Source organism: Juglans regia, chromosome 14 (assembly GCF_001411555.2).
Source record: "Juglans regia cultivar Chandler chromosome 14, Walnut 2.0, whole genome shotgun sequence".
Classification (NCBI taxonomy): Eukaryota; Viridiplantae; Streptophyta; class Magnoliopsida; order Fagales; family Juglandaceae; genus Juglans; species Juglans regia.
The window spans coordinates 4922381-4935007 of NC_049914.1; the positions used below are offsets into that span (position 1 = coordinate 4922381).

Consider the following 12627-nt stretch of genomic DNA (forward strand, 5'->3'; position numbering starts at 1 on the left):
AATTGGCATGTATTAAAACACACATAAAATAAAGAAACTTAATGTTAATGTACAATATTTTCTTACAGAAGAAAGATATGCATTTGCTCCCAAATATGCTTTCCATGTATTAACTTGAATTAGTTGTGAATGCCATATAATCTTTGAAAAAGATATAAGTGATTCTGTTGACACAGAGTCCCAAAAATTTATTTACCGAACGTGTTGGTCAGAAGTTAACGGCCGGAGTTAACGAAAACAAGAAAATCTAACAGGAAGACAAGAAAAAATAATGTACCAGTTAGATATAATAGAGATAAATATATATATATATAGCATCGTATTTTTTTCCGTTGCTTGAAAATATTTGGAACTGGCACGTAATTGATCCCACTACGTACACAAGTTACCCTAATGGATATCGCGAAAAAGAAAAGAAAGAATGAATCGAATCTTTTCATTATCTGTAAAAATTTTAGCTAAGAGCCAACACAATTTAATTACTCTTATTAGTGGATATCATACGTCGCATTTTATATTATATTTTTTTTATAAATAATAATTACAATTATGAGTGTATAAATACGGTACAATCAATTTTTTAATATAACTTTTTCTATTACGTACATATATGATAAGAACTAGAAAAAGTGGTAGAAATTTGGTATTACATACAATCACGTGAAAAAAATAATTTTTTAATAGTAGATCTTATTTTTTTTTAAAACGACTGTATGATATTTGTACACTTTATGATTGTACGTAATATTACTCTATATTTTTATGTCAATCATTTAAAATTTATCTATAAATAATAAAATATAAAATGAAATAACATAATTTTAAGTAAAGTCTTGATTTATTGGTTATTTGCTATATTTCCCACGATTTGGCTCCATCTAGGGTTGGTTTTGATTTGGCATCATTTCCACGGACCTACTGCTTCATTTTGCATCAGGTCAAATTGAAACCATTATTTTGATAAAAAGCACCGACAAATGGAATCATTTCCCCTTGAAGCTACGCAAAACCCACCGCTAAAGTTATTATCCGATAAAAGATCCACAGAAAATAGTAAAAACGCGTCCTTTCCCACTTGTACACTATACCACTATAAGACAAGCAAATGCAAATGATTCACAATTTTCAAAACATCTGTTAAAAGCCGAAATTGACGAGATTTATACTGACATTGTGTTAGCTCTTAGCTGTCCCACTTTAGAACGATTCAGACATTAATGGCTCAGAATTTATTAAATCGACAACAATGTCAAGGGGTAAGTTGTTGTTAATGGGTCCACAATGGCCATCACTATCTATGAGTCAGTCTGCACTAATTTGTTTGGTAATTATTTCATTTGGGAATCTGGTTCTTCTGTTTGACCCGGTATGACTAGTTAGATTCTAAATTCATATCAATTTATTTTAATTTATCATTATAATTTTTTTAAATTTTAATATCAAATAATAATAAATAATTTAATTTTTTAATTATAAAATAATATTAATATTAAAAAATAATATTTTATTTAAATTTTAACTTTCATCTCAACTCAACTCAGTTTAACATTTAAATACAACCTAAAATATTTCAATAAGAAAACGATTTCAACAAAATAAATTTATAAACCAACGTAATTTGATGAGATATATTGAATTATAAAATTATTTTTATTGTAAAATATATTATCATATAAAATTATGTTAATTTTTATTTTTATAAAATATTTTTGTGTCTATAGTACTTATCATTTATGATCGAGTATTTTACATTAATGAATCATAAAATCATCTAAAATGGTTTTTGTTTATTTATTTTTCTATATTATAGAGTCAACCATTTCATTATTATGTTTTCTGGTATAACTTTTTCTAGTAATTCTCATCATATATCGCATTACATTAACTTTCGCAAAGTCATGATATCAACGTAGAAAAATTAAATAAATTTTACAAACAACCGGCCGACAGATAAATGTCAGTAACAAAGATTTGAAAGATATTTTTACTTGTAAAAAAAAAAAAACAACAAAGATTTGAACGTAGATCGCGTCTTAGATTTCTTATAATATGTTGTTGACTAATTACGTCATGATTAAAAAAATGAAGGGGAGTACGTGGGAAAATACAAGATTGAGCTGATCGATTACGAGTAATGATGATGACGGTGATAGATGTAGTGGAACTAGAATCACGGCGTTTATAAAAGCTTCAACTACTTTCTCCGGAAAGCCTAAGGCCCGGTTTGCTTAAAAATGTATAATAATTTATCTTATTTAATTATTATAATTTTTTTTAAATTTTCATACAAAATATAATAAATAATTTAATTTTTTAAAATTCTAAAATAATAATAAAATTAAAAAATAATTTCATAATAATATTTTATTTAACTTTTAATTTTTATCTTATCTCAACTCACAATCCAAACATTCTTAAACTTATAACTACATAAAATAAAAGATTTCCATAAAATAAAAAATAAAAAGGGAATAATTTCTCTTAGAAATTCAAACCCTAAAACTAAGGCCCGTTTGAGTACTTATAATATTTAATTTATTTGTGAATAATAATAAGATGATTTTATTCTCTTCTTCAACTCCATAAACCCATGTTCGCTTTTTTCTCTGGATCGTGCAGTTCTTCCGTCTATACTAATTTCCTTAATTAGCTTAACATTGTTGTACACTTTCCCTGTATATTTTTCATTTGCATTGAGAAACTTGATTTTGAGTCTCTCTTTCTATCCTTATAATCCCAAGTTTGAGGTACCGTCTCTTTACTATATTAAAAAAAAAGGGGATAAAGTATGTTTCTCACACTTTCGCTATATATAAGATCTCACTTTCAAGAATCACTGGCTCACTGCCAAGCTAGCAAGCCTTCTGTTCTCCCACAAATTCGACCGTAGAAGAAAACCGGCTGCGATCATTTTACTCTTAATTTAGGGAGAAATGATCCCTCCACGCAGTGAACACGACTATCATAACTTAGAAGTAAAATAAATTGACATAAAAATATATCATTGGAGAAAAGAAATCGGAATTTAAAATTGTCAACTAAACTGACTCAAGCAGGAAACAGTTTTTGATTCGCATCCATTCATCCAAAACATAATACTCAGTAAATTATAATCCAAAACAATGCATCAAGCTCACTCATCCTCCTGGCTACGCAACCTGGCCAGTTTGTTCGTAACAACAACATCCAACTGTGCAGCACGTTCAACGATCTCCTTCCTCTTCCGGGTTGAAATGTTGTGTGCTATCTCGGCACAGTAGGTCCTGCAATTACATTAAAAAAGCAATAGTCAGGCAAGAAAATCGACACCACCATAAGGGAATGGAAATTCCAGAAATATGAAAGAACAAAAATTGTTTCATACCTGTTGTGCATCATAAGAAGTTCCAGCTCTGAGACATTGTGCACAACAAATTTCTTGAATCCATTGGGAAGATAGTGGCGGGTTTTCTTGTCAGAGCCATAACCAACATTGGGCATCAGAGTACATCCTTTGAACTTTCTCCTGACACGTGAATCAATACCCTTAGGCCTGCGCCAGTTTGTCTGCCACCGATGAGGATATCATTCAAAACATGTTAGCGTCCAAATACCCATATTAAACAAACGACATAACCACATCAACATTCAGGAGTCATGACACAAGAGCAGGCAAATAATAAGCATTGTTAAAGATAAACAGCTGCATCATAACATACTGTAAAGTTGACAGCAGGATTTCCTGAGATAACTTTCTTTTCCTTTTTCTTGTTTTTTCTGATAAGCCTTAAGGAACAGGGCTCATTTCTTAATAGACAAGATTCGGAAGGGGGAATCTCTAATTTAAATGTGAGGTGCAGGGTGGAAGGAATATAGAATAAAAAAAATCAAAAGTTACAAGGAATAAGAAAAATAAACACTATTATAAGCTTTAGGTTGTGTTTGGTGTTTATTGAACCAAACTCAACTCATCTCAAACCAATCATTGATGGGACCCACTACTTTTTCAACTTCTCATAAAAAAATTAAACTCATCTCAACCTATTTCATACATTTCAACTTAAAAAGTTAAACCCATCTCAATTGCACCCACAAAATACTACTATTCACAACTCAACTCAATTCATCTCAACATTCCAACGTAGCCTTATTGGTTGATAACCAAGAAAACAGACTGAAGCGTAGTCTTTAATGTAATAACCAAAAGCCAGGAGCCCTAAGGTTTTTCCCTTGAGCTCCTCACAGATGCACCAAGAAACACACAAATAAGCAAGATGAGTAAGTAGCAAGCAATCATCACTATTCTTGAAAAGTACAATCAACAAGGAAGGCAGCAAAACAACCACCTCACATCAATAAGTTAAGAATGGAGACATAAAAACTTTCTGGCAGAGAAATAGTCAAACGAGACATGATCAAGGGGCCATAAGCAGGGATTGAAGCCATGATCATTCAATGGAAACATGTGACAGACATGATCCAGCATCTGATTTGTTTACAGTCCACAGGCCTAACATACAACTTGTAGAAGAGGATGGTCATACATAAAATTCCACTCGACTTTAAGATGCGTGTGCTTGCAAATCCGCAAGGCTTGCCTAAAACCCATATGTTTTGTAGATACCAACAGATCCTCATGCAATAATCTAAAACTGGTTTAATGATCACATGATCCTAGAAAATAACTGGAGCATAAGACAGCCAACACAAAATTAAAGATATATCACCAAGGCATCTGAAGTTCTGAACAGCAAAATTAACGGATCTCGACAGAGCCAGATAAACAAACACTATGAATGAACAGCATTAAGTTAAAAAAATAATCAGATTTAGATGTGCAAACAAACCTTGACAGAAATTTTCCGGTCACTTTGCGGACGCTTGAACTTCTTGACACGCTTCTTCACAATCTTCTTTGTCAGCAAAGGAACAGCCATTGTTTCTACGACACAAACGCCCACATAAGTACAAATCGACCATGCATACAAACAGAGATAAACAGAAAACAAGTACAACTTAAGAAGCATGCCAGTGATTTCAATTTTATCCTAATAGCAAGCCTTTGCAAATGAGAATTTAGTTTTGGGTAAGAAATTTCCTTAGAAAAAGTTCACTTTCTTCGAAGGCTTCAAATATCTCAATGAGATCTTCACTGAGAAAATGAAAGGTTAGAGAAAATCAATAATTCTTTTTTCCTTAAGATAATGATTCCAGGAAACATCCTCCGCGAAGACAAATATATCCTCGAGAAATTCCGATACGATCATTTCAGCAACTACTCATATATCATCAACCAAAATATTAAAGATGCAACGATAAAATGAACCAAGCGCCAATTAATAAGTTCAGCTAAAATTATCCTGAAAATATGTAGAAACCGTAACCCTAGCCTAGAGATTGAGAGAAAGAGGCTCACAGGTAGTAACGCAGAGCTGCCACAGGTCCTGCAAAGTTGCAAACCCTAACGCGGTGTAGACGAATAACTAGGGTTTTAAACGGACAATATATAGTGAAGAGTAGGGATTTGGTGTCCTCAGAACCACCATAAGAAAGTGTGGAGAGCTCTGTGAACATTGCGGCCCAAAACATTGGAATGCTAAAAGCCTGAAAACCATTTTGTGGGACCCGTGAGTTGGGCTAGAAGACTTGTTGGCCCAATTTAAGATTCTGGGTATTACACATTAACCAATTCAAAAAGATTGCAGGATAAAAATGTCATTAATTAAGGTTTTGATAGTTTCTACATCGGTTAAAGGACTATAGCCTTTTTTAAGAAAATTTTAAAGAGTAATTATTTGATAAGAGTAAAGTTATATACAGTCGTAGAGTGGGCAAGTGTCGTATAGTCGTTTTAAAAAAGAGTATGGTCTACTATTAAAAAATTAATTTTTTTTATGTGAGTTCCGTATTTATTTACTATTTTCAAAGTGATTGTGCGGTGCTTGTACACTCACGAATGCAACTATTATTTCTCATTAGATAATTCTTGAGTATTGACACGCAATATTTTCATTCTATCATAATATAGCGTATTTTTAAATAATTTTAATGAAATAACATTTTGTGATATGATGCCAACCATTGATTTTGTAAAGAAGAGGTCTTAAGTGGGATCCAAAAAATCACAACTTCCAAGCAATTGCTCACGGGGAGCTTGTCAAAGTATTGTCTTTTGCAATCATATATATATATATATATAAAGGCAAATATATATATATATATATATGTATATTGCTGACTTTAAATATGACTAAAAAGATTGAAGTTTCACGAAACAAGCCGAAGCCTCTTGTTGGATTTGGTTCACACATTTATCAGGGATTGTCTCTAGCAACAAATAAGATAGCAGAAAAACACAAAAATGTGATCACGTTTCGAAAAGACTTGAGTGTATGATAAAGTTTATTGTCTTTATATATATATATATATATATATATATATATATATATATACATATCACACTTTCATTTTAATATAATCAGCTGACTTGATTGCTTTCACTTGGACCCAAAAAAGGGGAAAAATAATGGTAAGTTTCGGAGGTCTCAATTCACACATCAATCCATAACATAGTGAGATTGGTCCCTAACCCTTTTAAGTCTTGTTTAGTTACACATATAAGATCATATGAGATAAAAATTTAAAAATTGAATAAAATATTATTATAACATAATTTTTTAATATAATTATTGTTTTAGAATTTAAAAAAATTTAAATTATTTATTATATTTTATGTGAGAGTTTGAAAAAGTTATAATAATTATACGAAATTAGATAAAATATTTTGATTTTGTGTAACTAAACCAGCCCTAATCAAAGAAAATGATTTTGGCTCTTTGGGTTAGTCCTTTAGTTCTCCCAAGTATAAGGTTTAAGAAGTAGGCATCGGATTTTGGGTGATATCTATCAATGTGTGTGTATATATGAGTTATGCTACATACAGTCATTTTTGCATATTTTTTATGCATTCTAATGATATGATTGGTCAAAACAGTTATTTTATATTAAAAAAAAATAATGTAACATATCACATTAGAAGAGTGCATAAAATAATACGCAAAAGTGACTATACATAAAATTTTTGTAGGTTAAATATACCAAAAAAGACTAGCTATTAACTCATGATTATGAAATAACCAGTTTTTACTCATTTATGTGCACAATCCCACCTCCTTAAACTTCGCAAGAAGCTTCTCTAATTCTCTTTTGAAAGCTATCCAATAACTCGCAAAGTTTCACACCGGAAAAGGTCCTACGTGATCTCCGGATCTTTATAATCCCATTACTTCTCAATATTACCAAAAAAAATAATTTGCATTGATCGTTATTTTGCTTTTAATTTATGCCTAGCTAGTTGGCGATACATAATGCTAGTTATGATTTGGTTCAATTTATACTCAAGCACTAAATTTGACCCAAAGAATCTAACACAATAAAATAGTTCGAGGCACAATTGCTCAATATAGGCGTATATAAGCTCAACATCGAGTATTTTTTAAATGTGTTTCTCCCTTTAGAATTTGAATAAAATACTTTTTAAATATGTTTTGTATTGGAATTTATGAAAATAGTTGTTTAAATATAAATTTTAAGGAAATTTTTGTTTGGGTTTTGTATTTTTTAATTTTCACTAAAATTCAGGGATATGATTGGATATTGAAAAGTTAAATAATATTTTAAAATTTAAATGATGTTTGGTTTGAAATTAAATTTTTTAAGAAAAAATATTAAGAAACCAAGAGTGGGCTTCTTTGTGTCGAGTCCGAGTTCTGTTTACTGGGTTCTGTTTGTGCTGCATGACATCAGTTGGGAATTAGCTTAGCACGAATCTCTGGCCCAAGTGCATAAAATGTGGAGTCATTCTGTCATTGCATGAGCGTAGTATTATTGATTCTACTTGCATGATCTACGGTTTCGCTAAAGAGCAATGTTAGATACAGTCTCTAAATAGGGATTGCAATGTAAGTTTAGGTAATTTTATCTTTAAATTTTTTTAAAATTACAAAACTATCCTTCTTGAAATGATGTTTTTTCTCATTTAATAAGGGGTTTGCACATGCAATCCCCAAGTGGGGACTGTAAATAGAATTTCTCTTCGCTAAAAGACATTTGCAGTCTCATTCCTTTCCTATCTTCAACATTATTCCTTTCCCAAGGATTAATGTTAGTATTTTTTAATATAATTTATTTCTATCCGTTGTTTTTTTTTTTAACGTTTCATTCTCTCATAATTTGTTGGTAGTTTATAGCATTTCCGTTGGAGAGAGTTTGTTTGGAACTAATCGTACCGTTTTGGGTTTCAAGCAATGTTATTGCTTTAGGAGACGTTTGGATTCGCAGCTCATCTCAGCTCATCTCAACTCAACTCATCTCAATTCATTTCATTACTATTCATTTATATTAAGCAATTTTAACTCACAAATCTCACTACTATTCACAACTCATCTCATTATTATTCATAATTCATCTCAACTCATCTCAAGTCATCTCATTTTAATGATTTTTTGGACGTTGGTTTTAACGGGTTTGTAATAAAGTTTCCGTTTCTTTGTGTTTTAACACGGCTTTAATGGGTTGTAAACGTTGGCTCTTTTATTTCATTTTATTCATTTTTTCGGTAACGTCTATGGTCAGTGTGTATATAATTGTGTAGTCTTGCGGTTAGTGGAATATATAGATAATATACTTTAGAGAAACTGAGATAAAGAACAATAAGTTTAGTGAGTTTATATTTTTTAGAGTATTTTTAGATAAAAGAAAGATGTTCTTTTAATGGAGCTTTGAGTTCAACTACTTGTGCAAAGTTAGTTCGAGCTATACGACAATCAGTTGGGCTGTTATATCCTGGAAGAATCAAGTAAAGAGGAGTTCTGTTACACCGGTTAATTTGAGATTTTGTACACCGCAGAGAGCTTGAATCTCCTTAAAGAGAGCGATATTTCCGAATCTCAATCCTAATTAATTTTGTCTTAATTTTATTTTAATTGTAATTTTTATTATATTATTGTGTATTTTCACCGACAATTAACATCAGATAGCATTACAAAAAAGAACCACAACTCATTTCATTGCAAGTTTAATGGGTGTTTCGAGTTATTAGCTAATGGGATGCCTATATATAGATTATTACTTTTGCACGCTGGAATTACTAGTGCAATATGCCAATATTCTTCATTTTTCTTAATTAAAATAGCTATCTTATTTACAAATCGACGTTTAAATACATCACAATACATCACTTATTCTAGAGTCCATTATAGTTTAAAAAAAAAAAAAAACTTAGGCCCCGTTTGAATTTAAAGATGAGTTGAGATAATTTTAAATGAGTTGAATAAAATCTTATTATAATATTATTATTATTTTCAGATTTAAAAATTTTGAATTATTTATTATATTTTGTGTAAAAATTTAAAAAATTTATAATAATGAATTGAGATGAGTTCTGAATTCAAACAAATCCTTAATGCACAGGTACTTTTTTTTATGCTAACTGAGGTGATAGCTGTGACTGCTTTTATAGGGACTTATCGTATTGAGTCTATTGACGGTCCAAGCTCATGACAGAAGATTGCAACCAGCTATGCATAGAAGGCCTTCTCGGTCTCAAACAGCTATTCTGTATAGAGGACTCTACGCTATAGCCACTGGTGTTGGCGGAGTTAAGGCCTCCTTGCCTGCACACGGGCCGATCAGCTCGACAACAGCAATCAGCGGCTTATCCCTGCCTTCTTCAACTGTTTTTTCCCTCTGAACAGGTGGCCTCATAGCTGCCACCGTAATAATATGTGTAAAGGACATGTCCCACTATTGATCGTGATTGTTAGCCTGTAAATCGTTACGTAAGTGGCACGGTTTATCTGTGACACATCCGATACCCAAGTCAACAATAAGTAAGAGATAATAATTTAAGAATACTCAATCAGATAATTCGAGAATTACATGTTACTCCTATATATAAGCGTGGAGAATATTGAATGAGTATCATAAATTGATTAATTTTGCACAATGCTTAGCCATTAGAATGATTATCCCTGATGAATCGAAATTATCTAATCACCACGTTATCCATATCCATAAAGTGAGAGTTTATTAGCCATAATAAACAGAGCGGTTAAGGCCAGCATTAGACCATGTGACTCCTTTAAATAGTTATCCTTCATGGATGATGGGTTTTGGGCCTCGAGTTTGGGTTAGACCAATATTATCTCTTTCAATATGGACTGAAGAGAACTTTGGTTGGAATTGGAGTTTTATTATATCAGTTAATAGTCTTGAGTTTAGCCCATTGCATTTTCGCAATTGATTGTCCAATTTTTAGGTACAAACGCCCTGGAGGAAGTCCATTAACTAGGATTTTTAAGGTAAGGCAGACGCTTGTTGTTTAGCCACAATTAGCTTCATGTCCAGTACATCATTAGCTAAATTTAGACCTACTTAATTTATTTTGGTTGTGTTTGTATTTGTGTCAAGGTTTTTGCTTCGACAGCTCGTAATTGGAAAATGTAACCAAGAAGAGAAAATCAGTCAGAAAGCTGTGTTGGAAGTAGATGCAAGAAATGGACCATCCCATGACAAGTTCGAGTAGTTTCAACTTCTCTCATATCCTTAAATTAGGCGATTAACTTACCCAAAAAAAGGTAAAAAACAAAGGTGATTGTGCTGTGGAACACTGCCAGGTTGTTATTTGACAAGATCGGGATTCATCACCCGCTCCTGTCAATAATCATACACTACACACAGTCATGCCTGTCTATAGTTTCACAAAAAGACCCGAAAATATGTTCATTAGGCTTGAATAATTACCAAGTCCTGCAGCAGGATCCATGGTAGAGGGATCTAACAAGATTACAACAGAGTTTGATGTTGGGAAAAGAGAACAAAAATGTAAGAAATAACAGATTTTTTAGTTTATGAAGCTACCAAAGTTTAATAAATGGGAAACAGAGATGTTTTCGTTTATGATGCTGTTTTCAATATATGCAAGTTCTATATTCATGTCTGCTAAGTTGACAAATATAAGACAAAATTGACAGGATCCTGGATAAAGCATTCTGCTTCCTAACTTTACAGCCACAATTATGATGAACTGTTGCCTAGTTCAACTCCAAACATTCTCTGTGCAAGAAGGGAACATCATGAATAGAACAATCCACAACTTCAAAATCCCAACACAATCATTATCAGTATTTCCACTGTTGATCATGCTTTCTAATTCCATGCCCCCATACGAGCATTTCGTACGTATTTTTGGTAAGAAACTCTCGGGGAAGACCAACAACATAATCCAACCACTGCGGAGAATAGGAATGGGTCTAGCACTGGCATCAGGGTCCATGGCTGTGGGCCTGTGGCAACCATTGTTGAAGCCAAGAGACGCGAGGCTGCTGAGAATAATGTCACACTGTCTGTCTTTTGGCTCTGGTGGCAGTAGCTTCTGCTAGGAATTGCCGACATGCTTACTCTTGGGGGAATGCTCGAGTTTTTCTACTCGTAAGCACCAGATAGCATGAGAAGTATGTCTACTGCATTATCATGGTGCTCCACCTCCATGGGGTACTTCATTAGCTCTGCGCTGGTGACCATAACCAACTCTGTTTGTGGGAATTTTGGTCGGCCATGGCTAGGAGGAAATTATCTTAATCATACCCGGTTCAGGTTGGATCTATTTTACACCATCCTTTGCATTCTTTAGGCCCAGTATTTTTTCAGATATAGAAACGGTTTTATCTCTATATAAATATAAATTTCTCTCTATAAAAGGTCTGATAAAAAGAGTGAGGTAACTTCTTATAAAATCTAAAATGAGTTTGTTCCTAAATTATGTGGGACTTCTCAATAATCTCATCTCATTATTATAATTTTCTTAAATTTTCACATAAAATATAATAAATAATTTAACTTTTTTAAATCTCGAAATAATAATAATATTAAAAAAATAATATTTTAATTAACTTTTAATTTTTATCTAAAATTATTTTATCTCTCTATCCAATTGCGGCCTTAATTTCCTTAAATCTTTTGAAATCTAGGGCCAAGAGGTATTAGGTACTTCAAAGTTGTAGCTTGCTCAGTAGTTTCTTCTTGCTTCCTTTTTTTTTTTGTTTCTTCTGTTTGTTGGATCAATGGAACGTTATCACATGAACGAGAGGAACCGCATTCTTCATCTTCAATAATGTGACACATTATGTGAATCAATTAAATAATAATTTAAAATACATATCATATAATATGATCGAGAATGACAGAGGAATAAAAGTTTTTTTTTTTTATACGAACAAATGATATTGCATCCGAATAAATTCTAAAAGAACCATTAGGAATATATAAAAATGAAAACTATTACATATACAAACAGATTATATAAAAAAAAATCTATAAACTGACGTGATTTTATAATATCCGATATATCTATTTTATAATAAAACTAATTTTATAATCTGATATACCGCATCAAGCTACGTCAATTTATGAATTTATTTTTATATAATCATTTTGTAACTAAAATATTTCTCTAAAAAAATAGAATAGTTCCAAGAAGATAAGGTGAAATTCCTTGTTCACCTGCATTATCATCGCCATTGATACAGCTCTAAGAGCATTAGTATTAGACTCGTCAAATGAGTCCAATTTTTAAAATTTAATGATTTT

At 31.8% G+C, this 12627-nt stretch overlaps 1 protein-coding gene and 1 pseudogene across 1 annotated transcript; one reads left to right on the plus strand and one right to left on the minus strand.

Annotated features, from left to right (window-relative positions):
• Nucleotides 1–2983: 2983 nt before the first annotated feature.
• Nucleotides 2984–5480, minus strand: LOC109008502 (60S ribosomal protein L32-1). The gene is made up of 4 exons (XM_018988606.2): nt 5396–5480; nt 4827–4921; nt 3365–3546; nt 2984–3263 (listed from the first exon to the last, which is right to left on the minus strand). Exons 2-4 carry the CDS (start codon nt 4914–4916, stop codon nt 3134–3136), a joined length of 402 nt encoding a protein of 133 aa, XP_018844151.2. The 5' UTR covers nt 4917–4921; nt 5396–5480; the 3' UTR covers nt 2984–3133.
• A 3934-nt stretch (nt 5481–9414) lies between these two features.
• Nucleotides 9415–11671, plus strand: LOC109008486 (annotated as a pseudogene).
• The last annotated feature ends 956 nt before the right edge of the window (nt 11672–12627 follow it).